Consider the following 24097-nt stretch of genomic DNA (forward strand, 5'->3'; position numbering starts at 1 on the left):
TACGGGGCCGCGACCTCCACGCCTGTCCCCTGTAGGCCACAGCCAGTGCAGACACTCCGCGGACCTGGATGGCGGCGCCCCTAAGATGCGCGGCCCTTCTTCTGGGCCTCGGATCCCAAGCGCCCGGCGCGGAGGGTCCGGCGCCGATGGGGGCGGAGGAGCGAGACCCGGAAGATGCGCTGTGGCAGAGAGAGGAAGGAGTGGGCACGCGGACGCCGCATCTCTGCTCCCGATCCCGGCTCCCGCGCGCCCTTGCTCGTACCCCTAAGCCGGCCGAGGGGCCGTGGACACAGCAGTAGGGCTCCGGCGTCCGGTCGGCGCCCAGTCCCAGGCAGGCGGCCGCGCCCGGGGGCCCGGGGGCGAAGCGCGCCAAAAGGCGGCGGGAAGGAGGCGGGGCGGAGCGCGCCCCGGGACCCTGACTCGCACGCGGCCAGCTGGGGGGGCGGAGCCCTGAGCCGCAACCTTGGCCCCGGCAGAGCCCAGCCGGTCCCGCCGCCCCGCGCTCCTCCCGCCAAGGCTCAGCGGCCCGCGCTGCCTTCCCGCCGGCCCGCCGCGGAAGGCGCTAACGCCCGCGGCCACCCCTCCCCGCGGCGCCTCCCCTCCCGCGCCCATATAACCCGCGCCCGCCCTGCTTCCCCACCCGCCGCCGCCCAGCCGCACTCGCTTCACGGCCCGCGCCCGCCGTGCACCCACGAAGGGGTTCCGCGGTGAAGCGCCGGGGCCAGGATTCCCGGAGCTCAGGCGGCACCAGGTAAGCAGCGCGGGGACCTGGAGCGAGGGGACCTGGGCGCGGCGGGGCTCTGCTTGTGGGCCTGAGCCCAGGGCGGCCGGCACGGCGCTTTGCGGCGCCGAAGCTGGTAGTCGACGAGATCATGCACGAACTCGAGGGAGCGGGCCTTAGGGTCTTCCCGGAGTCCGACCAGCTCCTGGGACGCGGCTGGAGGTGGGGGCGGGGGGCCGGCCGGCCGAGTCCAGCCCGGGGGAGGATGCGCTCCTGCCGGCAGTGTGGTGGCCTTTGGGACCCGGAGCAGCCTCGCTGGGATTCCCGCGTCCACCCCGGCTTCCAGGGGAGGTTGAGAATGGAACTCCGGGTCGGGGGAGCAGGTGCAGGTGGAGGTCGGGAGAGGCGCCTGTCGCGGACAAAGCTCCTCCCCGCCGGCTCCACGCTGCACCCACGAGGCTGCACGAATCTGCTGGCGACGGCTGCCCCACCCCCAGGGCTGAGTGGGGCCCTGGTTCCCCTGGACCAGGACGACTGGGCATGACCCCTCGGCTCGCCCCAGGGAGTGGGTTGCTAAGGAGTCTCTTTCCAGAGGGGCATCTCTCAGTGGCCCTGTGTTGGCTGGGGTGCCCGCTGGCCTCCTGAGCGTTTCCTCTGGGAAAAGGAGGGGTCAGAATCCGGCCCCTGGCCAGAGGCAACTTCTCTCTCCTGCCCCTCCTTGCCCTGCAGTCACCGTCCTTTCAGACTTTGGAGGATGGGGGGGGCGCTACTACCTTTTTTCTCAGCTGGTCTTTTTGCCCGGGCACTGAGTGGATTTGCACAAAGCATGCCCGTGTCCGCATAAATGAATGGGTGTCAGGTCGACCACCGCCAACCCGTGAGGGGCTGGGGAACAGTGCCTGGCTCACTTCTGCCCAGAGCTCCAGGTGTCCTGTGGTCTGTTTATTAAACACTGGACATTTGGGAGCCCTTGGCTCATGGTTTGGTTTGGTTTACATTCATTGTTGCTGTTTATTTGTTTCGCTTTAATGCTCCCCAGAAGTCCAGCACCCACGTTTTGATTTACTTAATACAAGCTGAAAGAGGACTGTATCAAGAACAAAAGCATAGAGTGTTTGAAAATTTGCAACATGTGGATATATGGATTATGCATGCAATTTGAAAAATAAAAGTCACGTACCAGAAACTGCTAGGGTGTCCCTGGGGGCGCTGCCAGAGGACTGGCCATGGGAAGCTCAGCCCCGTTTCACAGTCCTGGTGAAGGTTCTGGGTATCAGGGTAGCTGCCTCCAAATTCTGCAGGGCCGCCCTATGGGAATGGCCAGTCTGGAGCTGTGGTTAGTGGTGGCAGTGTAGAGGTCAGAATGTGGGGCTCTGATCCCATCTTCACCTCTTCTTACTGGTCATGGACCTCGAGCAAGTTGCCTAACCGCTTTGAGCCTCAGTTTACTCATCTGTAAGGAAAGGTGATAATAGCCCAGAGGGTTGGGGGAAGAGTAACCAAGATGGCATATCTAAAGAGCTGAGCATGGTGCATGCCTCTCACAAGTGGGCCCCAAAGTGCTGGCTGTTCATGCTGCTCCAGAGTTCAGAGAACCAGAGGACAGCAGGTGTCCCCAGGGGGAACAGGATGGCTGGCAAAGAGACACGACTCGGCCCCCCCCCCCCCCGCATAGGGATACCGTAACAAGGATGCCTCCTTGAGTCACTATTGATAGGGTATGCCCCGCCCACATTCTCGAGTGAGGTGCAGACGGCATGGCTAAGAGGGGCATGAAATGGCAGACGGAGGACTTAGGGACCAGAACCTGGCGGAGGTGAGGTCCCGCCTGTCGCCAAGCACGCACTCACCCTGAGATTCCCGAACCCCAAAGGGAAGTCATTTGGTTGATGGGTAAAAGGAAGCTGCAGGTTCATCGAGCTGGGAGATGGTTTCGGGTGCCCGAGCTCAAGGGGACTGTATCCTCCAGACACTTGTGTAAAAGACCTTGCACCCACCAAGAGGTTTGTGTTTGCAAAAAACCAAAACATTCGTTAAACGTGCGTTTCTTCTACCCAGCCCACATAAGAGGGACGGGCAGGCCTTTAGTTTCCAGTTTGGGCACCCCTTTGCGAGTCCTGAGTCAAAATATTTCAATATTTTTCATCAGCGTTTTCTGATGAGTTTGTGTCATATAGTAAAAAGAAAAAAAGAAACTGAAAGGAATTGTTAGGTGACTCCTGGCTCCCTTGTCACCGTAACAGAGCTTCTGTCTGGATGGTCAAAGCTTAACGCTCCGGGGATTTTTATCCTCAGAACACCGCGTGACAATTTAGCCCTGTAAATTGCTGTAAAGTGCTTCCATGTCCTGCCCAGATTTCTATACAGAAAAGCATCTGGAACTAACAGCATCCATTTGTGTGTAGCCAAAACACACAATGTCTCTTTTTTTTTTTTTCTTCCCAGTTTGTCTTCTTATGTAGATTACATAGGACACCTGGAAAATCCTTTGTGTGTTTTATGCAAAGGAGAATTGATTTGTTTAAGAAAAGCTGTACCTTTTGGGGTGGAAGTTAAAGACAGCGTTTCCGTTGTGGCACCGCGGAAACGGAAACGAATCCGACCGATTAGTATCCATGAAGACAACAGTTTCATCCCTGACCTCACGCTCAGTGAGTTAAGGATCTGGCGTCACCTTGAGTTGTGGTGCAGGTCGCGGACATGGCTCAGATCTTGCGTTGCTGTGGCTGTGGTGTCGGCTGGCAGCTGCAGCTCCACGTCGACCCCTAGCCCGGGAACTTCCATGTGCCGCGGGTGCAGCCCTTAAAAAAAAAAAAAAAAAAAAGAGAGAGACAAGCTTTCATCAAAGTTGAAGGTGGCTCTGAGCATGTGCACAAGCGGGCATAAACTTTCTGTCTGGCCGCGTTCAAGTGCACTTTCAGCCGATCTTGCTTTGCAGAGAAGACATTTGTTCCTCAAAAGAGCTTTATCTTCCTAGCGATACTCCCCCAAATGAGAGACCCAAAGAAAACGAAAATTCTCTTCAATGGAATCGGTGATGCTTTCATTGTGATTGTTCCTGCAGAAACCTCAAAATTTCGTTTGTGCTTATCGCTGGATTGAAATGAGCCATCAGCCTCATCGTATCAGGACTTCTCTTTCTAGTACAGTCAGCCCTTACAATACAGACCTGTGTTCCGCCCTGGGCTGGCTGAACGGACCTCCGTGAAAGAGGGGATCTGGAGGCCAGAAGCCCGAAATCCAGATGTGAGCAAGGCTGCTTCCCATGGGAGGCTCCGAGGGGGAATCTGTCCGATTCCCCCTCGGAGTCCTGGGCTTGTAGACCCGTCACCCCAATTCCTGCCTTGGAGTTCACGAAGCCTTCTCACTGTGTCCCTGTCTCTCCGTTTCTGGTTTCTGCCTCTTTAAGGACACTTACTGAATTTAGGGCCCACTCTAATCCAGGGTGACCATCTTGAGATCTTTATTGTACACATCTGAAAGGCCCTAATTCCAGATAAATTCACATGCTAAGGCTTGGGGTAGATATATCTTTTGGGGGATGGGGTGCTGTTCAACCTGCTAGAATAACTGTAATTTGGTGTCATTGGTTTCCTTTGTAATCTTGGGTATTTTACTGTATGCATTTGAAATAATCTTCCAAGAAGTGGCCTGGGACTGCCCCGCGGCGGAGGGGGGAGAGGCCGTGGCACGAATGTGCAGAAACTCGTTCTAAGCCATTCCTTCTTTATGAAAGAACAAGAGGCAGCCTCTCCCCCTCCCCAAGGCCAAGGGTGGAGGGGGCCGCTCCGCCACTCACCAGCTCTTGCCAACCCCGACCCCTGCCCACCCATTCACAGCCCCGGTGTCCTGGAAAACAGACCACCCATTCAAGCCCCAGCACCCCATCTTCCCAGTTGTGCTTGGGCCCACAGAGCTGGGAGAGAGAGCAGACACACTGGACAGAGCCACTCAGGTGCCTAGAGGTGGGGGTGGGGTGGGGAATCAGCCTGGGTGGGAGGTGAGTGGGAGGGACCTCAGAGGGAACCAGACAGGGGCAGGGATCTGCCAGGGTCCTTGAAAGGAGATGGGAACACTGAAGGCAGGTCTTAGGCCTGTGGAGTGGACATTTGGGGCACTCTAGAGGGCCAGTGGCCGGCACCTCTGTGGGCCTTGGTGCTGGAATTAGGCTCCCAGAGAGCGAGCCCCCAAGATGGACCTGGGAGCTGGAGGGCAGGGGGCACTGGCTCAGAACCTGCTGCAGCCCTGCCCACCTCTTCTGTTCTCCCATGGTGTTCTGGGTCCAAGGCTGAGGTAGAACTGTGGCAGTAGGGACATTCCTACCTGCACCCCCAATGTACACGTTTATCCCCCGCCCCACCCCACCGATGGGCACTGCAGCCAGAAAGCTCAGACCAAGTCATCCAGGTTGGGACTGGCGGCCCATGCCCAGCACCGGGGCGGGGCACAGAGGGCACAGCTGGCAGGGCTCTGGGCGAGTAGTGCGGAGCAGGCCTGGCCCTTCCAAAGCCTTGGACGGAGTCCCCAGGCTCTTCATCCATGGGCAGGGGCACCCATCTGCCTCCTCCTTGTAGGAGTCCAAGCTGGGGTTCCCCTGTGAGCTCCCACTGAGTGGCCCATGGGCATAAACATGAGAACCCCGGGTGGCGGGATGGGGAGATGCAGGGGGCCCCAGGGAAGGTTGGTCCAGGATTCCCACCCCAACCCCCGGGCACTGCCCAGTCCGCCTCCTGCCAGCCAGGGTGCAGGGGCCTGGGTGCGGGACTGGGCTGGGTGTCTCCTTTGTGGTCCTGCTCAGGGTGGCTGCACGTGGGAAGGACCTGTCCCTGGTGTGTCCCCACCCGGTGCCAGGTGGCAAGTCACCCCCTGAGGCCCTGGGTGGAGGGGGTGGCTCTAATTGCTCGCCTGCTGCTTCGAGGCTCAGGCCCTGAGGGGTGGGCAATGGGGGGGTGGGTTCGGCTGATTGGGCAGGTGGCTTCTCCTGCGGACAAGGATGCCTGGGTGGCACTAAGTCCTTCAGAGGGGGCAGGGAAGAAGGATGCCTTCCTGCCTGATGCCCTGTGATTTCAGAGGTCGCTTCCTGGGCTGTTTCTCCTTTGGGCCGAGACACGTAAGAAAGTCCCGGGGTTCTTCTGGGCGGGTTCCGGGCTCTCACAGCGGTGCCCGCCTGCCAGAAAGAGGCTCCTCCTGAGTGCTGCCCACTCCAGCCGGGCTGCCGTGGGGGTGGGGGGCTGTGGCCAGCGTGGGGACCAGGAGAGCAGCCCGGGGCCCAGTGTGGGTCCTGCCCTCCCAAGAACTGATGTCAGAGCAGGTGATTTGACATGCCACAGAGAGGCACCTCGCCTCTGCAGAGCCGACGGGGCTGCGAGAGGGAACGCTGCGTCCCCCGTTTTAGAGGCCCTGCTGTCCAGGCAGGATGCAATTGAATGCACAAGTCAAACCGCCCTCTTTGCACCCGGCTGCCTGCCGGGCACTTGGGGTCTCCTTTTTTGCAGTGTGTGCCATGCAAATTTAACATCTCGGGCCCCCCCCCCCCCCCCCCGCCCACAGAGGGAGGGCCCTGGTCATTAGCATGCAGATTAAGGAGCCACCCTCAGTGTTTGCTAAGCTGGGATCTGCAAAGCCCCCCGGGATTAAAGAGCCCTCTCCTTTCACGCTACAATCCTCTGCTTCCCCCTCCCCAGTGACAACCCACAAAACCCCTGCAATTAGGAGAGACGCCGTCTTTTTTTTTTTTTTTTTTTTTTTCCTCTCTCGGAGTCAGGCAAGCTCCAACTCGCTCCCGGCCTCTTAGCTTCTGATCAGGGACTCTCGTTGACTAATTACTTGGCAGTAATGAGGGAGGAGAACTCGGGTTGTGAACGTCCTGCCGAGGTTTTAGGATGAAGCTGCAAATTAAAAAACGAGGTATTGGTAAACAGGACGCTAATTGGATGAATGTGAAAATAATGAATTCTGATAAAAATAGCAAAATAGACAATGAGAAGATTGAGGTCAGGGTGGTTCCAGGAAGGCTTCGTCTGGTCTGTGTGATTTTCGAAAGGACTAGAATAATAGGAAGAGTCCAGGACCAAAAAACACCTGCCTGCTCACTCATTCCCGCTGTGTGGTCATGACGCTTCACACCTGCACATGTGTGTGCATGTACGTGCGCACGCGTGTGTGCTTATGTGTGTGTGTGTGTGTGTGCACACGTGTGTGTGCCATCCCTGAAGGGTGAGGCTTTTGGCTCTGGTGTCGGCAGTATCTGTAGTCACCACCTTTCCCGGCTTCTGTTCTTTACTTTTTTTAATGGCTGCACCCGTGGCGAATGCAAGTTCACAGGCCAGGGGTCGAATCCGAGCCACAGCTGTGACCTGTGCCACTGCTGCAGCAACACCGGATCCTTTAACCCGCCGCACCAGGCAGGGGATCCAACCTGCACCTCTGCAGTGACCTGAGGTGCCACAGTTGTCGTCTTAACCCAGTGCAGTGCAGCGGGAACGCCTTGGGACTGCTGTTCTGCAAAGCACCTTACACTTCCTCAGGCTTAGTGTGGCACGAATTCCGGTTCTAGGGACCCTAGGAATGGGGTAATCACTGCAAATGCTGTTTCCCAAACGTGTGTCATGTGAAAGTGTATCAGCTTCAAGTTCGGTGGCCTCGCACAGCATGGATTTGTTTTCCTGCAGTTGTGACGGAGATGGCTCAACTCGGTCTCACTGGACGGACGTCCGGGGGCTGGCAGGGCTGGTTCCTTCAGAGGCTCCAGGGGAGAATCTGTTTCTTGCCTTTTCTGGCTTCTAGAGGCACCCACATTCCTTGGCTTCTGGCCCCATCCTCCCCCTGCAAAGTCACAGCCCAGCACCTTCCCTCCTCCCTGACCTCTGCCACCCAAGGGCTCCTCTCCAGGTGCTTAATCCCACCCACAGTGCCCCTCTCGCCGTGTCCACTTGGGGCTGCGCTGAGCTTTCTGTGCTGCTGCCTACAGCAGGCAGGGAGGGACAGTCTGTGGGGACACAGTTGGTCTCCCAAATCTGTGTCCTCTTCAGAGTCCTTCTGCCCAGCTGTTAAAAATCAGTTGGAAATTTAGGCTGTAGTATTGTGGCTGTGTATTACGTTGAATGCTCTGAATTTCCTGTGTGTGGGGTGTGGGTGTGTATGTGTATTGTGTGTGTGTGTGTGCGTGTGTGTGCAGGACAAAAAGAGCTGGATGGGAACAATTTCAGGGCTGGATCTGATACCGCAAAAGATGGCATCCAAGCTGTTAGAAGCCCCCACTGACATATTACAGGTGAACTGATATCATTTGCAGAAGTGGCTTCGATTGAAAGATGACAGATGCTGAGGTGCGGGGGGTGGGGTGGGGGGCACAGCCGTTGGGTCCACGGTGCCTTTCTCGCTTCTTCTGAGTGTGTTTGGAAATGTCAACCAAGAAGGGTTGAAGGTGAGTTCCCGTCGTGGCGCAGTGGTCAATGAATCCGACTAGGAACCATGAGGTTGCGAGTTCTATTCCTGGCCTCTCTCAGTGGGTTAAGGATCCAGCGTTGCCTTGAGCTGTGGTGTAGGTTGCAGACTTGGCTCAGATCTGGCGTTGCTGTGGTGTAGGCTGGCGGCTACAGCTCCCATTCGACCCATAGCCTGGGAACCTCCATAGGCCGCGGGAGCACCCCTAGAAAAGGCAGAAAGACAAAAAAAAAAAAGTAGAAGGAAAATGTGCAAACGCAGATGGAGACAGTGGCTGCCCCGCCTCCAGCTCTGCTTCCCACTGTGGGGCTGTTGCCGGTGGGTCACTGTACAGAGGGCATGACGTCCCAAGCAGGGCTGGCTAGCCCCAGGGCCCCTGGCCATGCTCCGCCCCGTCTGCCCTGAGGCTCCGGGCCGCCACGCTGCTTCCACCGCTCCAATGTCATCGCCTAGGCGACAGGGACGCTGCCACCACCTCCTGCCTGCCCAGCCACGAGCCAGCAAAGGCCTCCTGGCTGTCTCCCCTCTCCACGGACCCTCGGGGGCCAGGCTCCGCCAAGGTAGGCTCGGTTCCATCTGGCCTTCTTCTTTCAGGTGCTGGTTGGGGCTCCAGAGGCCCGTGCCCACTGGCTCTCACCTGGCGCTTTTGAATGGGGTGCCCCGGGGGCAGGGGTGGCAGAGAGGCCATGCCCGTGGCTCCCCTGATGGGCCAGCTGGAAAAGCTGCTGCTGGGTGGCACTGCCATCTGCTTGGGCAGGGGCAATTTGCATGGCCCCCAAGCGGGGACAGACAGGATGGGGACAGAAACCATTCTGATGTCACCGTCTCCCCACTTGGACCCGCCGAAAACTCTCTCCACTTCCTGCCAAGGAGGCCCTGCCCTGAGCTCAGCCAGGATTCCCCAGGGGCCACCACTCCTCAGCCCCAGGGGGCCAGCCCAGAACTGGCTTTCCCTGCCTCCCTCACCCCCAGGAGGCCCCAGAGCCCGTCCTTGCCGCCCAGGCCCTCGCCTGGCTGCCTCCAGGCATGACTAAGACCTGGGCAGTAGGCGTGGACTCCCTGGGGTGCCTGCCTGCCTCTGCAGTCCCTGGGCCACCCGCCTCCAGAGCATTCGAGGAGAGGGGCGCGGGGGAGTCCCTGTCCTGAGGGCAGGTGTTCACGTGCAGGTGTGTGTACACATGTGCCTCTGTGTGCGCGTGTGTCCTCAAGTGCCCGTCCCCGTCGATGGCGCCCACCGGGTGAGGGCCTCTGTGGCTGCCCTCCAGCCTGTGCGCACTGTGGGGAAGCAGCCTGGAGCCGGCATCCAGTGGGGGTGAGTCTGACAGGAGCCGGCCAAGGGCGGATGTATAGACGGCCCCGCGGGTCAGATAGGAGCTGCATCTGCACCTTGAGGCTCCCCGGGAGTCCTGCTGGATGCTTTTGTGCAGATCAACCCCATTCTGCAGATGAGAAAACAGAGGGCCTGAATGTGCCCACGGCTGGCAGATGGCAGAAGGTGCCGAGTCTGAGCCGGCAGAGGGGCTGAAATCAAAAGTGCGTTTAGCCCCATGTGGACTGGGTGGGAGGGGGCCCCCGGGGCAGGACACGTGTCCTCACCCCTTCGTGTCCCCTCCTGCATCCCCATGGCCCATACCCCCCTCACCTGGACCCATCCACGGCCTCCTCGCTGACACCAGCCCCTGGGTTCAGCAGCCCAGGCTGTACCCCCTGGGTGCCCGCCCTCACCCACAGCCAACTGCCTCCCTCTGGCCGAACCCCCTTCTCAGTCCCCAAGACCCAGAGCCTTCCTGTGGCCAGGACACCCCGTCCCCTCTCCAGCCCACGCTGCTCCTCCTGCCTCCCCTACCTGAAGGGCCGTGGGCACCTGTCCTTGGCTGAGCTCCACCCTCCGGCCCCTCTTCCCCTCCTCCCCTCAGCTCATCAGACCTAGAACTGGCCTGACCTTGGGCCTGTCCACACCCTTTCAGGAGGCCCTTCACATGGGGGAGCCTTGTTCTCTTGTCTGTCCCCCAGGAGAGGGGTCCCCTGGAGGGCGGGGCTGTTGAATGGGCAGGGATCCTAACCAGAGTTAGGCACAAACCCGCCTTGGCTCTTCTGAGCTGTGTGGCCTTGGGCAAGTGGTCGACTCTCTCTGTGCTTCTGTGAGACGGTGGAATTGAGGGTGCCTAGTGCCTTCCTTGAGGGTCCCTCGGAAATATGGCGGGTCCCAGGCTGGGGTGGGCAGAGTGAGGACACCGCAGATGTTGGGCGTCAAAAGATAGCCCCCAGGCTGGAGGTAGGGTGGGGCCCCTGGAGGCGCGGGGACAGGGGGAGGCAGGGGCCGAGGCCCCTGGAACGCTGGCCGCTGCTCCTGGAGGGAGAGAGGGGTGGAGGGACCACCATCATAGCCATGTGGATAAAGTCACATCAAACATCAGCTGACATCAGAGCCAGAAAGGGACGTGGTTCCGTGGCAGAGGCTGCCCTGGAGGAAAATCAGGGCCTCCGAGGATGGCGGGAGGTGGGGTGCTGAGTGGGGGGTATGAGAGTTTGGGAAACCAGTGCCCCCTGAGCTCAGAGCGAGGAGCCCAGACGGGGAGGCACGGGGTCTGCACGGGGTTGGGACATGACTGAGTGGGTTCCCTTCCAGGAACGTGGAGGAGGCCAGAGGAGGGCGACCAGGTGGGGATGATGCTGTGGGAATAGCCATGCAGGGTGTGGTCGAAGGAGCGCAGATGCTTGTCTGGGGGAGAGAAGATTCTGGAGGATAGCCTGGCACCCTGGCCTGTAAGGGTGGGACCCTGGGAATGGAGGGTTGGAGGAGACAGATGGAAGGGGCAGGGTGTCTGGTCAGTGAGGCTGTGCAGCTGTCCTCTGGTCCCCTCCCGGGTGGTCCCCGAGGCAGGGGCTCCTCCAGCAAAGGTGGCCGTTTGCCCCCAGATGCATCCCTGCCAGTCACCTGCTTACATGGGTATTGACTGCCACCTGCATTGTGCCAGGCACTTTTGGGCCCTGGGGATGCAGCAGGGCCCTGGGGACCCGCCCCTGGGGACCCTGTTTAGTGGAGCGAGATGCCAGGAAGCAGGGGTGTCTGTCCAGGGCTGCTGAGGGCTTCCCGGGGTCTCTTCTGCGATGGGTTTTGACGCCATTCACTCTGCAGGTGATGAGACAACGCGCAAAAGAGGAGTCAGGGAGGGGCCCAGGATTAAATTGGGCCATGCAGGAGCCAGCCGGGGTGGTCCGTGTGTCGGTGCGGTCAGCTGGAGGGCCAGCGTGGCAAGAGGACCGCAAGCCAGTGGAGAAGCAGGAGATGTGGTGGGGGAGGGGTGGGCAGGTCCCGGGGGCTTGCGGGGGGTCGGTGGGGGGAGACTCCTGGTTTGTCAGAGCCTCGAGGGTCCAGAGGGTGGGGCGCATGACCCCCACCTCCACGCCCACTGTTGGGACATCGGTGGCAGGGAGTCTGGCTCAGAGGCTGTTGTGCTTACAGGGAGGTGGGGAGGCTGAGGGGGTCCAGGCCTGGGGTGGCCCCGTGGGTGGGAGGGCCGGATTCGGATCCCTGTGGAGGTGGGTTTGGAGATGGGCAGGGGCGGAGTGGTCCAGGCCGCCGTCCACTCCTCTGGCCCGCTCCCTACCACCCTCAGCCCACCCTTGGAATGGGTCAGGGCTGAAAGCTCAGTCACACCTGCGCTGTTCTCAAGTGTCCCTTCATTTCCAGCCTCATGAGGCTCCCATCCTGCGGCCGCCCCGTCCCCTGGGTCCCCTACCCACCCCCGTGCTGGTCCACACCTCCCCCAGGACGACCTCACTTCTGTCCCCACTCCCTTGGCCGGCACCCCCCTCCCAGCAGCTGGCTGGGTGCTGCCCTGGAAGCTTCCCGTGGTGGTGCAGATGGGCTCAGGGCTCTCTCACATCTCCAAGTTCAGGGGCGCCACGCCAGACACCCTTGACCTGTCCCTGCACTGCCCCCTTCTTAGACCCAGGGCCCCCCCCACCAGCATCACCCTCTCTGCCGTCCACACTGTGGTCCTTCTGAGAGAAAGTTTACCCCCCATCTGGTCCCCTGTGCCTCTGACCACCCGGCTCCCCTTCCTCCAGACTGGGGGGGGGGTGGGCTGGGGGCCGAGGCTTCTCCCCGCTCCTGGTGTCCAGCCTTTGAAGCCCAAGCAGGAATCAGTCATTTTGCCTCCAGCGGGTGGCTGCTCCCTGGGAGTCTCTGCTGCCATGGGCTGCTCAATCCCCTCGGTCTTCTGCAGGCGCCTCATTGTTGGAGAGGCCACTGAGGGGGCGGCCTCTGCAAATGAACCAGGGACAGAGCAGCCACCAGACCTGGCCTCGGCGCTCTGCTGCCCCAGGGGGCCACAGCTGGCTTTGCTCTCCTGCTGCCACCCCGGTCCTCAGTGGCCCCAGGTGTACTGTATCTCGAGCTCCAGGACTGCCTGTCTCAGCGCCCCGCTGCGTGATGTTGCTTTATCCGTGCGTCATGAGAGGCAAGCTCAGAGTGGGCAAGACACCTCCAGGGTCACATGGGTGCAGAGGGGCAGAGGTGGGCTGTGTGGACAGGGTGGAGACGGGCGAGAGGGAGCTGGGAGTGTGCCGGGCCGTACCGGGCTGCAGAGCAGAAAACCGAGGCACAGGAACCGTGTGTCTAGGTCTGACCTGCACACGCTCGGGACGGAGGCCGGGATGGGAGGAGAACCACGGGCAGGTCAGCAGGGTGCAGCCTGGGCCCCGGACGTGGGTAGGACCTTGATGTGCAACGGTGGACGGGAGACTCCCCGGCAGGAGGCGGGGGCGCCGGGTGGGTGGGGCCCTCGTGGAGAGGCAGCGGGAGGGCAGGGTCAAGGGCAAGGATGCAGGGGTGGGCCAGCGTCTGGGCTGGACTCCTTGCACCGTCCTGCAGGGGTGTCCCACGGCTCGGCCATGCGTTGTCGTTTGTTTTGTTTGGCTGCAAGAGTGAGTTCCTCCAGCAGGGAGCCGGCCTGGGGCAGCCGTGTCCCGCGGGGCGGGGGGCCCGGAGCTGCTGGGTGCCCACCTCTCAGCTCTGCCAAAGGCCTGCCCCAGCCAAGGCTGGCTGCGTGGGGAGCCCGGCAGCTCTGGAGGATTCCGTCAGCCGTTTCCTCCCCGAAGTGCGTAAGGCCCACGTGGTCAGAGGGCCGCCACCCAGCTCCCTGCCTCACGTGGGTGCTAAGCCAACCGTTAGATTCAAACAGAAACTGCCGGGCAACCCGCGGGGCTCCCTGCGGGCCCGGGTGCCACAGGGAGGCTGACCTTGCCCCGGGTCTGGCTGCGGGTCGGGACCGAGGCTGGTGGCCGGTAAGAGGCTGGCGGGGGGCGAGGTGGCGGGGCTGGGCGATTCCTGGGGCCGCTCCCAGGCTCTGCCTCCCCGCCCTCCCGGGGGCCCAGGCCAGGAGGGAGAGAGGTCGGCTTAGTCGGGCACCTCCAGCTGTTTCCACAAGTGCACCCTGGCCCAGGGTGGGGAGGCTAAATTTGTCTCATCATCAGCGCGGGTCGCCCCCGCAGTGTGGCAGAGGAAGCGGGAAGCCACCCCAGGGTGACGGAGGCCTCGGCCGTGCCCTCCCCCCCCCACCCACCCCGGCCTTTCCGCCGGGGGTCCGGGGGCCGTCCTGGCCGGGTCTGGCCCAGGGTCCTCTCCCCACCCCGCCCCCACTGGCCCAGCAGGGACGGAGGCTGCCCAGGCTCCTGTGGCCACGTGGCCGGGCGCAGGCGGGAGGGGTGGGGGGAGATGGCCGCTGCCCTTGTGTCCTGAGAGGGACAGTACTTCTGGCCGTCACTGCAGGAGGGACCCCTGCCCCGGCCCAACCCCATCGGGCCAGGGCAGTCCATTCCGGGGGGTGGCTGGGGCCACCGAGACCCCCCAGCTCCGAGGGCTTTGGAGGCTGGGTGCCGAGTGTCCTGCTGGAATTCGGCCTGGCCGCCGTCCTTCCGGGGACAGCGCCATTTCGCCGCCTGGGGACAGCGCCATTTTGCAGTAGGGCCGCCTGTTTCCTGTGTCCCTGTGTGATGGCCGTCTGACCCCTCCGCCCAGGTAGGGGACTTCTGGGCGCCGGGGCGTCCTGCAGCCTCCTGGAGACAAGGCTCAGGGTATTGGAAGGGGCCTGGGCAGGCCCGCGGGGTCCCTCAGGCGCTGGGACGTCCTGCAGCCTCCTGGTGACAAGGCCCAGGGTATTGGAAGGGGCCTGGGCAGGCCCTCGGGGTCCCTCGGCGATGGCGTAGGTTTACCTTCCCGAAGATCTCAACCTGTCCGTTTGCTGAAATAACCAGCGGGGAGCAGCTGGAATCACCTGCAGATCCAGATGGATTGTTCTGGGGTGGAAGGCAGAGGGGGGGGTCTTTGGGTCTTTCCCCACTAACCTCATTGAAGCCGGGCCCCCTCCTCAAAGGCTGGTGGCCAGATGGCCGTGGGGGCAGGGTCTGTGCCCTCGGTGGTCCCTCCCTGTGCTCAGGCCAAATGTCCACCCTCTCGACCAGGACCCTTCTGGGGGCAGGGCTGTCTCTGTGGATGGGGTTTCCTCTTGGGGGTTCATAGGGGCCCCAGTTTACATGCAGTGGTTCTAGGGCCCTGGGCAGGGTGGGCAGAGCCGAAGTCCTGCCGGGCCAATGCAGCCAGTGGGACCACGCAGTCCAAGGGGTCTTGCTCTGGCACCTTCCAGGTGAGGGCAGAGTCGGGGGCATCCTGAGCAGAGTCACGGGGGACAGTGGCAGGATGCGGGCAGGGTGGGGAGTGGACCAAGGCTGAGCATGGAAGCAGCCCCCCCGTGAGGATGGGTCGCACAGGGACAGGGCAGGGAGCAGCGAGGGGACTGTGGGAACAGGGTGGGGAGCCAGGGGAGGCTGTGCGACTTGCTGGCATTGGGGAGGACTAGGTCAGAGGTCGAGCCCTCCTTGAAGGGAGCGCTCAGCCTGTCAGGCCTCCAGGCCCACCAGCCTCGTCCAGAGGGGCTCCATGGGGAGCAAGGCCTTCAGCTGACCAGGGGCCTTGGTAGCTGGGGGCAACTTTCCTGAGCCTCTGGGCATCTGCCCTGGGGTGGCGGCCACTGCCCCCCAGGGCATGTGAGAGCCTGGGACCCTGGCAGCAGCTGGCCCCGCCTCTGCCTGTGGCACTGGACCTCTGGGCTAGAACCTTCTCTGCTGGGGGCTGGGGTGCACTTAGGATGCTGAGCAGTTTCCCCTTCCCCGGGTGGCCCTCAGAGCCCTCAGGAAGCCCCTTGTCGCCTCGAGAAGTCAGTGGGGTATGGGGCTGTGTCTCCACTCAAGCGAGGCCACGCACACCCACCCCGCCCCTCGGACGTCACAGAGATTGCCTGGAAATTTCTTGAGGTGAAGCGGTTTCAGCGGCCTCAGCCCACAGGCAGCTGGGGCAGGTCGGAGGTGCCTGAGCAGTGGCCCAGCTGCCTTGAGAACGGGCGGCATGCTGCTCTCGTGGGGCTGCCCCCCGAGTCCAGCCCCCACCCCGCCTTCTCACGCCCTCGTCTTTCCCAAAGACCGACTGCCGGGTCCAGGGCAACGGGACAGGGTGCGTTTTCTTCCCAGAGCAACTTGATCTGGGAAAAGCAGAGCTGGTCCCTCTCCCGCCACCCCTGCAGCATTGCTTTTCACAGCGGCGTCATCACAGCCACCTCGAGGGGCTCCCAGGGGGGCCCCAGAGGTCCATTTCCTCCCCCACACACGTGCTTTTCTTTCTTTCTTTCTTTTTTGGCTTTTTAGGGCCACATCCGCGGCATATGGAGGGTCCCAGGCTAGGGGTCCGATTGGAGCTACAGCTGCCGGCCGACACCAGAGCCGTAGCAACGCACGATCCGAGCCGCCTCTGCGACCTACACTGCAGCTCATGGCAATGCCGGATCCTTCACCCACTGAGCGAGGCCAGGGATCGAACCCACAACCTCCTGGTTCCTAGCCAGATTTGTTTCCGCTGCGCTGCAAGGGGAACTGCTGTACTTTTCTCTTTGAAATAATTTTTATTGGAGTTGATTAACAGTACTGAGTCAGTTTCTGCCGTACAGCGCAGCGACCCAGTCACACGTGCATGTCCGTTCTGTTTCCCACCCCATCTTCCATCGTCGTGTTCTACCCCGAGAGGCGGGACCAAGTTCCCTGGGCTGGATGGCAGGGCCTCTCTGCTTCTTCGTTCCAAACTGACATGTGCTTTTTAAAATGATTTCCCTCGTTTAAATCCTTTTCACTGTGAGCACATTTCCAAATTGGAGGCGCACGTTGGGGAACCTGGATTTCGTGAACTGGAAGTGGTTTCAGAACTGTTTCGTATTTGTCACCTCTGCGACCTTTGGCCACCTTGGCTGAGATGCTGCAGTGGGTAAGGGAATAGGTGTCCCTGCCCCGGGGGCGAGAGGGCTGGACCCACGGAGCCCTGGGTGTTCGGCGGCACCCCTTCCTCGGGCACCAGAGCCTGCCCGTGTGGGCGCTCCCTGACACCTGCGGGGACCAGGTCTGCGGTGCCATCCCTCCTAATCCAGCACAGCCAGCTCGTCGGGGTTTTCCAGGGAAGCTGGAAATCTGGGTGCCACGTGGCTCCTGGGTCAGGTCCCTTGGACCTCCTGCATGTGGCGGGGCAGGCAGCTGGACCCACTCTGCTGGAGAACCTGCGTGGATGTCGCCCTCAGAGGCCAGCGCCGCCCTCGGGTGGGCAGCCAGTGGGGCCTCCTCAGGCTCTCCCTGTGATGTTCTCCCCCAGGGGGTCTGTCCCAGAGTCACCGAGTCCCCTGGGTGCTGGCTAAAAGCCTGGACTCCCAGGTTGGGGTGCACTGGGGGCAGAAGCAGCGGGGTGGGCTGAATGCAGTGGAGTTTGGTGAACCCTGACGAGCCCTTCCTGCCAGTGAGGCTGAACGTGCCCTCCTGGGGGTGAGGGCTGGGGCTGGGGGAGGCCCCCGCCATCCCTCCTGCTTCCCCCGAGGGGAAGGTCTGTCCCTGAGCCGGAGCTGGCTTGAGTGTGCAGGCGCCTCTGAGGCCAGCCTCTTGGGGTGAAGCAGGGGGTGGGGTGGAAGTCGCTGGCTGTGTCCCCCCAGGGTGGGGGCTCTCTGTCCCTGCTCCCAGCTGGCTGTTCCGTTCCCTTGGCAGGGAGGGGGGGTCTGTCCCTCAGCCTGGCGGGCAGATTCCCGAGCTGATGTGCCTCCCCAGTGCTGGGCGGCAGGAGCTGCTGAGAACGGGACTGCGCTGTGGGGAGAAACTAACTTCCTTGCTGCTGGCAGGTGAAGTGCTCAGGACGTAGCCTGAGGCGCTTGTTCTCCCCGCATGTGCTGCTAGGCTCTTCCTCTAAAATTGAAAGAAATTCTTTACCGGGGTTCCTGTTGTGGCTCAGCGGTAGCAAACCCGACTAGGATCCAGAGGATGTGGGTTTGATCCCTGGCCCTGCTCAGTGGGTTAAGGATCTGGTGTTGCTGTGAGCTGTGGTGTAGGTTGCAGATGTGGCTCGGATCCTGCGTTGCTGTATCTGTGGGCTCTGACAGCTGCAGCTCCAATTCGACCCCTAGCCTGGGAACGTCCTCACGCTGTGAGTGCGGCCCTAAAAAGCAAAAAAAAAAAGAAGTCTTTATTGAGGTGAAATTCACGTGGCATAAAACTGAGGATTCCAGGGCGTTTAGCACACTGACCGCTGTATGCAGCCATCACCCCATCTTGTTCCCAAAGCCACTCCCTGTCCCCCGCCCCACCCCTGCAGCCACCAGTCTGCCTTCCGTCTCTGCGGGTCACCTATTCTGGACATTTTATAAATGGACTCCCAAGACACGTGGCCTCTTTCACTCAGCGTGGTGTTCCGAGGTTCCCGGTGACAAAGCCTGTGTGAGGGCCCTTCGTTTGGGTGGCGGAGTACTATTCCATCGTGTGGACCTGCCATGCTGTGTTTATTCACCTGTCTGTTGAGCGCCTGTCCTCTGTTGTCAGTGGCGTGGCCGGTATGAGACCTTGCCCTCCACTGGCTGAGTGACATCAGGCAAGATGCTGTCCATCTCTGGGCTCAGATGGTCCACTGGCAAAATGAGGGAGATGGGACCAAATAGCCGGGCCAGTCGAGCCTCATGTTGGCACACCCTGCCCACAACAAGAGGCCACCCTGACTCATCTCTACGCGCCCAAAATAGAGCAGCCCAGGGGAATAGGTGAGGGTGGGTTTCTGCCCGGCTTCGGCGTGGTGGCCTGCGCCACAGCCAGGCCAGCCTGCCCGTTCTGCTTTCTGCGAAGCTCCCCCCGTTCTGCATCACCGCGTGGCCACCTCCACACCTGGGTTTAGACAGCTCGGCCCAGGATAGGAGTGACCTCCCCAGCACAGGAGGCATGCAAGCGAGCCGTTGGTCAGCCCCTTGTTAAAACCTGTGGATTGTGTGGTGAACATTTGAGGTGGAGGGGAATGAGGCATGACTTAAGTTATTTCCAACTCTGAGAAAGCCCCTTGGTTGTTCCTGCACTTAGGGCTGTGCTGTGAGACCTCAGCAGACCAGTTTATCTCTCTGGGCCTGGGTCTCCTGAAAGCGGGTGGCTTGCTCTCCGAGCCTGCTGGAGAGTTGGTCTCTGGCCAGCACTTTCTAGGCTACTCGTCCTGGCCGTCCTCTCTTGCCCCACCCTGGCCTATCCCACCCGGCCCTTCCCAGCTCGTGCCGCTGCTCCAGGCACGGCGGCCTGGCACGTGGCAGCTGCGGGAGCATGCCTCAGGCCTCTCTTGGTGCCTGCCGCCTGGGGACAGACCAGGCGACAGATTGCGGGCTGACCCTCCCTCCCCTAGCAGCCGTGGGCAGGTCCAGGCCTGCCTGCTTGGGCACTGCCAAGCAGTGGCCGGGCTGACTCCCGTGGCCCCTTGCCAAGGACCTAGAGGCCCGCCCAGGGAGATGTCGCTTCAGCCTGAGTAGGGGCAGTGGGCAGGGCGGGCTCTGGTTTCCCCGCCCCTCCCGCCCTGTAGAACGAGGGGTCCAGCTGTGCCCAGCTTGGTCACCGTCACCTCCTCCTGAGTGGAAGGGGCTGCTCCTGGTGGGATCTGGGCATAGAGGTTCTCAGGAGGTGCAAGGTGGGGTCAGAGGCCAGCAGACCCTGAGTCGAGGAAGCCCAGCCCCCGGGCATCTCCTGTGAACAGGGTCCACGCATACACTGACCCCCTCCAGTGACAGCAGCTTCGTGGCCTCGGCCTCAGTGGCTGCCTCATGAGGTTTTCATTGCTTTTGCGTCCAGGTCGCAGGTGAGGGTCCCACCTCTAAGGTGAGAGGCCACCCAGGGCTCCAGCAATCAGACACCGCCAGCCTGATACCCAGGCCTCAGGTGGGCCCTGCATGTGCCCTTCCTGGGGGACCCGGGATCTGAGCTGTCGCCAGCTGCTGGGGCATCGGGAGCCCCTAGATCTGGCTTCACCGCCACCAGGCTAGACCCATTCTAACAAGGCCTACATGTGTTCAAGTGTAATTACGACCCAGGCACAGCAGAGACTTAAGTCCTATGCCTGAGGGGCCCTGCAGCAGCCCACAATGGGGGGGGGGCATGAAGGGTGAGAGCCCTCACCAGCACCCCAGGGCATCCTCCAGGTGTCACCGACCACCTGCGCCCCAAGGATGTGACTGAGGCGCCCCGAGGATGCCCTCTGACCTCACTGTGGTTCTTTCGTTTTGCCAGAGTGAGCTGCCCACGGCCAGGTGTGCGAAGATGTCCCAGTCCGCCCAGCCCACCACCACCGATGAGGGGGCCACGTTCCAGCACCTCTGGAGCTCCCTGTGAGTGTCTTCCCCAGTGGCTGGACCCGGGGCAGGGCTGGGCCTGGGGGCTGGGGGCTGCTGCCTCGGGCTTTCTCCTGGGGCACAGAGTCCAAAGTCTGGGCTCCTTCCTCTGACCAGCCCTCCAGGAGGGTCGGGGCCGGGAGAGGCCCAGGGGACAGAGTCTGCATGTGGCCATGCCCGCCTGGCACTCACACCAGCCCTGGAGCAGCTGGTGGGGTGAGGAGGTCGGAGGCTGAAGGAATCTTCGGAGGGAGGAGAGGGAGGCCGCCTAGGAGGTGCGGGCTGGCCTCGAGCTCCGTGTGCTGACGGCTTTGCCCCCATCTGCTTCCCCCTCTGCCTAGGGAGCCGGACAGCACCTATTTTGATCTTCCGCCGTCGGGCCGGGGGAATGAGGAGGTGGCAGCGGGCGCGGAGGCCAGCATGGATGTCTTCCACCTGCAGGGCATGACCACGCCTGTCATGGTGAGTGGGGCTGCCCTCTTCGGAGGACTTGGGGTGGGGGCCGCAAATGTAGCCCGACCTGCCTTGGGAGCCTGCAGATCCAGGAAACAGGCTCCCAGGAGTATGGCTTCCTTTATGGATTTGTTAGCACGTTTCAAATTGCAAAGTGGGAGTTCCCGTCGTGGCGCAGTGGTTAATGAATCCGACTAGGAACCATGGGGTTGCGGGTTCGGTCCCTGCCCTTGCTCAGTGGGTTGAGGATCTGGCATTGCCGTGAGCTGTGGTGTAGGTTGTAGACACGGCTCGGATCCAGCGTTGCTGTGGCTCTGGCGTAGGCCAGGGCTACAGCTCCGATTGGACCCCTAGCTTGGGAACCTCCATATGCCGCAGAAGCGGCCCAAAGAAATAGCAAAAAAAAAAAAAAAAAAAGGCAAATTGCAAAGTGGAAAAATGTATCAGCTCGTGTAACTTTCAGTCCAGGTGTAGAAAGGCTTTCAGGCATGGCTGGATCCAGGTGTTCAAACAGTTGTCCCTCTGTGTCTTGCCTGGCCTTCCCCACGATGGCTTTGTTCTTAGGCAGCATCTTCTCCCATGATGAAAGGTACCAAGCTCCACCAGCATTGGCTGGATCCAGGTGTTCAAACAGTTGTCCCTCTGTGTCTTGCCTGGCCTTCCCCACGATGGCTTTGTTCTTAGGCAGCATCTTCTCCCATGATGAAAGGTACCAAGCTCCACCAGCATCCCCCTCCCTCTGGGGAGGGACCCTTCTCTGCTCAAAGTCCAGCATGCCTGTCTGTCATTGGTCTGAATGTCCAGATGCCTACTGCTGGACCAGGGAGCCAGGCCCCTCTTGAATGCCTCATCCTGAGCCCTGCCTTCCGTCGTGAGAGCAGCGGCTGGTCTGGGGGCCAGCACGTAGCCCGGCCCCCACCCTCAGCCAGCCCAGCGGACAGTGGGCGGCTGGCTGCAGGGCTCACTGCCTCGCTACCTGCAGAGGAACCTCAGCCCAATGCGTCCAGGGGCGGGCACAGAGCCCAGGGTGCAGGCGGGGAGCCCCACAGACCTGAACTGGGCAGTGCTGTTTTCAAGCCTAGCCTGGCAGCTGAGAGGGCCTGCCCCTCTGGCCAGGACGCAGCCATGGGCCCTAGCTGGTGATGCTGGGGGCTCCTGTGTGCCTCTGTCCCCCACATAGGCAGGGAAAGCCTGGGGCCCGGGGGCAGGGGGGAACCCCCTCTCCAGGCTGGTGCCAGGTCAGAAATGCTCCCAGGCCAGGCCTCGGTTCAAGAAAGCAGTGGCCACAGTTGGCAGTTGTCGCCCTCCGCCAGCCCCGCCGTCGTGACTCAGGTCCCTGTGAAGGCCTGCACACGCACGGGTCCACAAGGGTCTGGCTGCCGGCGCATCCTCTGCCCGAATCCCAGCCCCAGCTCAGGGGCTCCTCAGCAGCAGGCGGAGAGCTGGTGGCGGGTTGGGTGGGGGAACGCCGGTCCTCTGGGGTGGCCCCGATTGTGGTCAGGGCCGTGGGTCTCCCCGCTTTGGGTGCCCTGAAGACAGAGCAGCTTCCTGAACAGCGCCCCCACCCAGCCACAAGACAGACGCTTGGGGACCCATGGGAAGCCCTTAGCCGCTGCTTTAGGGGCTGGTGGGGACGGGCAGAGTGGGTGGGTCCTCGTGCAATGAGCCAGTTTGTCCCAGCTTCAAGTCCCTATATCTCTGAGCCTCAGTGTTCTTGCGTGAGAAGCTGAGGTGAGAACCTGTGCAGAGGCCCCCCAAGCCCTGTGGGGAGGCCCCTTCATCACCCTCCAACCACCCTCTTGCCACGCCAGGCAGCTGAGGAAGCCGGGTAATGGAGACGGGCCCCAGTGGAAACAGTTGTCCCTTTGGCCTTGGGGGAGTCCCTGAGCACCGGATCTTGGGGAGGACGATGAAATGCTGAGGTCATTGCTCCGGGGTTGGCCTCACCATGTGGCTGAGATGGGGGGCGCCTCAGAGTTCAAGTCCCAGCCCCGCCTCTTCTTTGCTTGGACAGTAATCTCCCCCTCTGGGCCTCAGTTTCTCTGTCTGTAAAATGGACCAGTGACAGGCTATAGATCATCCAGGGCTTCAAGGGCGAGGGTGGTGGCTGCAGCAGCGTGTGACACACCCTAAGTGTGATGGTGAGGCCGGGGGTCCATTTGGTGGAGCTTTTGGTCCGGGTGGTATCTTTCGGTTCTGGCCGTCCCCGCCACACTGGAGGAGCTGTGAAACAGCGCCCCCACCTCCCGCAAGAGGAGATGGGGGGAGGCCTGTGGGTCCATGGCCTCCCGTGAGCTCAAGAGGAGGGAGGGACCCCTGGCCCCTGCTGGCTGCTGTGACAAGGGTAAGTTTGTGGGGCTTCCCCGGGCCCTGGAAGCCCTCCATGGTCTTTGAGAAATATGTATGGACTGGATGAAGGCTCCGTGATGCGTCTTGAGCAGGTGGTGGCCACGGGCTCCTACGCTGGGCCTGCCCTGCCTTCTGGTCCTCTGTGTCCCATAGCACAGATCAGGGAAGGGCCCTGGGAGGGAGCCGCCTCCGCCCCAGCTGGGCCAGCGTGGTTCCAGGGCATTTCCTACCTAGGAGCCCGCAGGGCTTTCCTAAAGCGCATCGCAGGGAAGGGGGAGATGGCTGAAGGGGGCGCTCGGTCAGGCCAGCTCTCCTCCCCCACTGCAGAGTCTGGGCTCCCTTCTGCGGGCCTGGCTGCCCACGCCTGTCACCTCCCTCCCTGCATCCCTTTTCTGGTGACAGCTGTCATGGGTGAGTGGCTGTAGGGGATGGGGGGCGCCCCAGCCCCTCCTCAGGTGCCCCAGTGAGCTGCCCAGCAGGACAGATGCCAGGATTAGAATCTGCAGGCACTTGGGGCTGAGACCTCAGCAGTCACCCGGGACAGGCCTGGCTGACCTGGGAAGGGGACACGTCTCCCCAGGCCTAGGAGGAAGGGGAGGGCACAGCCCGGGACACTCCCTGGAGCAGGAAATTGTCCGGAAACGGGGCGGCCCCCAGCCAGGGCCAGATGGGCAGAGGGAGGAAATGGACAGGCTTTCCTTTTGTGGGGGGGGCTGTGGTGGGGCAGAGCCCCAACCAGCCCCCAGGTAGTTGACCTCCTGGGTACAGGGGGACAAAGCCACTGCCTATGGGTGGTCTAGAGGGGGCGTGAGAATCTTGACCCAGGTGATTCACCCTGGCACAGGCTCTGCTGGTGAATCACCCCTTCTGGTGCAGTGGCAGTCTGTGGAAGACCTCCCACCTGCCCTGCAGCCCTGAGTCCTGGGCAAGTCGGGGGTGGGGGTGTCCCCAAGGAGTTAAATTCAGAAGAGCAGGAGTTCCCGTCGTGGCACAGTGGTTAACGAATCCGACTAGGAACCATGAGGTTGCAGGTTCGATCCCTGCCCTTGCTCAGTGGGTTAACGATCCGGCGTTGCCGTGAGCTGTGGTGTAGGTTGCAGACGCGGCTCAGATCTCGCGTTGCTGTGGCTCTGGCATAGGCCGGTGGCTACAGCTCTGATTCGACCCCTAGCCTGGGAACCTCCATATGCCGCGGGAGCGGCCCAAGAAATAGCTAAAAAGACAAAAAAAAAAAAAAAAAAAAATTCAGAAGAGCAGTTGCTGAGGGCCTGGTGGGGGTGACCGAGGAGGACTAAGCCAGGAAGAATTCCTTCTGACAGAGGCCCCCGCTCCCCTGTCCCTGTCCCCCAGACAGCCAGGCTTTGGGATAAACACACGGGGAGGAGGTGAGGCTCTGGGGCCAGTGCCAGAGCCCCAG

General features: G+C 61.6%; 1 protein-coding gene across 6 annotated transcripts in view; it reads left to right on the top strand.

Annotated features, from left to right (window-relative positions):
* The window catches only part of TP73 (tumor protein p73), a 59228-nt gene continuing 35789 nt past the window's right edge, over nt 659-24097 (top strand). For 2 of the 6 annotated variants that reach the window (XM_021095216.1, XM_021095217.1), the window contains exons 1-3: nt 13337-13459; nt 19778-19875; nt 20220-20340. In XM_021095216.1, the coding sequence (XP_020950875.1) occupies nt 19808-19875; nt 20220-20340 (189 nt within the window). In that variant the 5' untranslated portion in view covers nt 13337-13459; nt 19778-19807. Of the gene's footprint in view, nt 752-8563; nt 8728-13335; nt 13460-13867; nt 14193-19777; nt 19876-20219; nt 20341-24097 lie in introns of those variants that run through there. The other 4 variants (XM_021095218.1, XM_021095219.1, XM_021095215.1 and 1 more) reach the window with 4 other exon arrangements.

The sequence above is a fragment of the Sus scrofa genome, chromosome 6, assembly GCF_000003025.6.
Source record: "Sus scrofa isolate TJ Tabasco breed Duroc chromosome 6, Sscrofa11.1, whole genome shotgun sequence".
In the NCBI taxonomy this organism is placed as follows: domain Eukaryota; kingdom Metazoa; phylum Chordata; class Mammalia; order Artiodactyla; family Suidae; genus Sus; species Sus scrofa.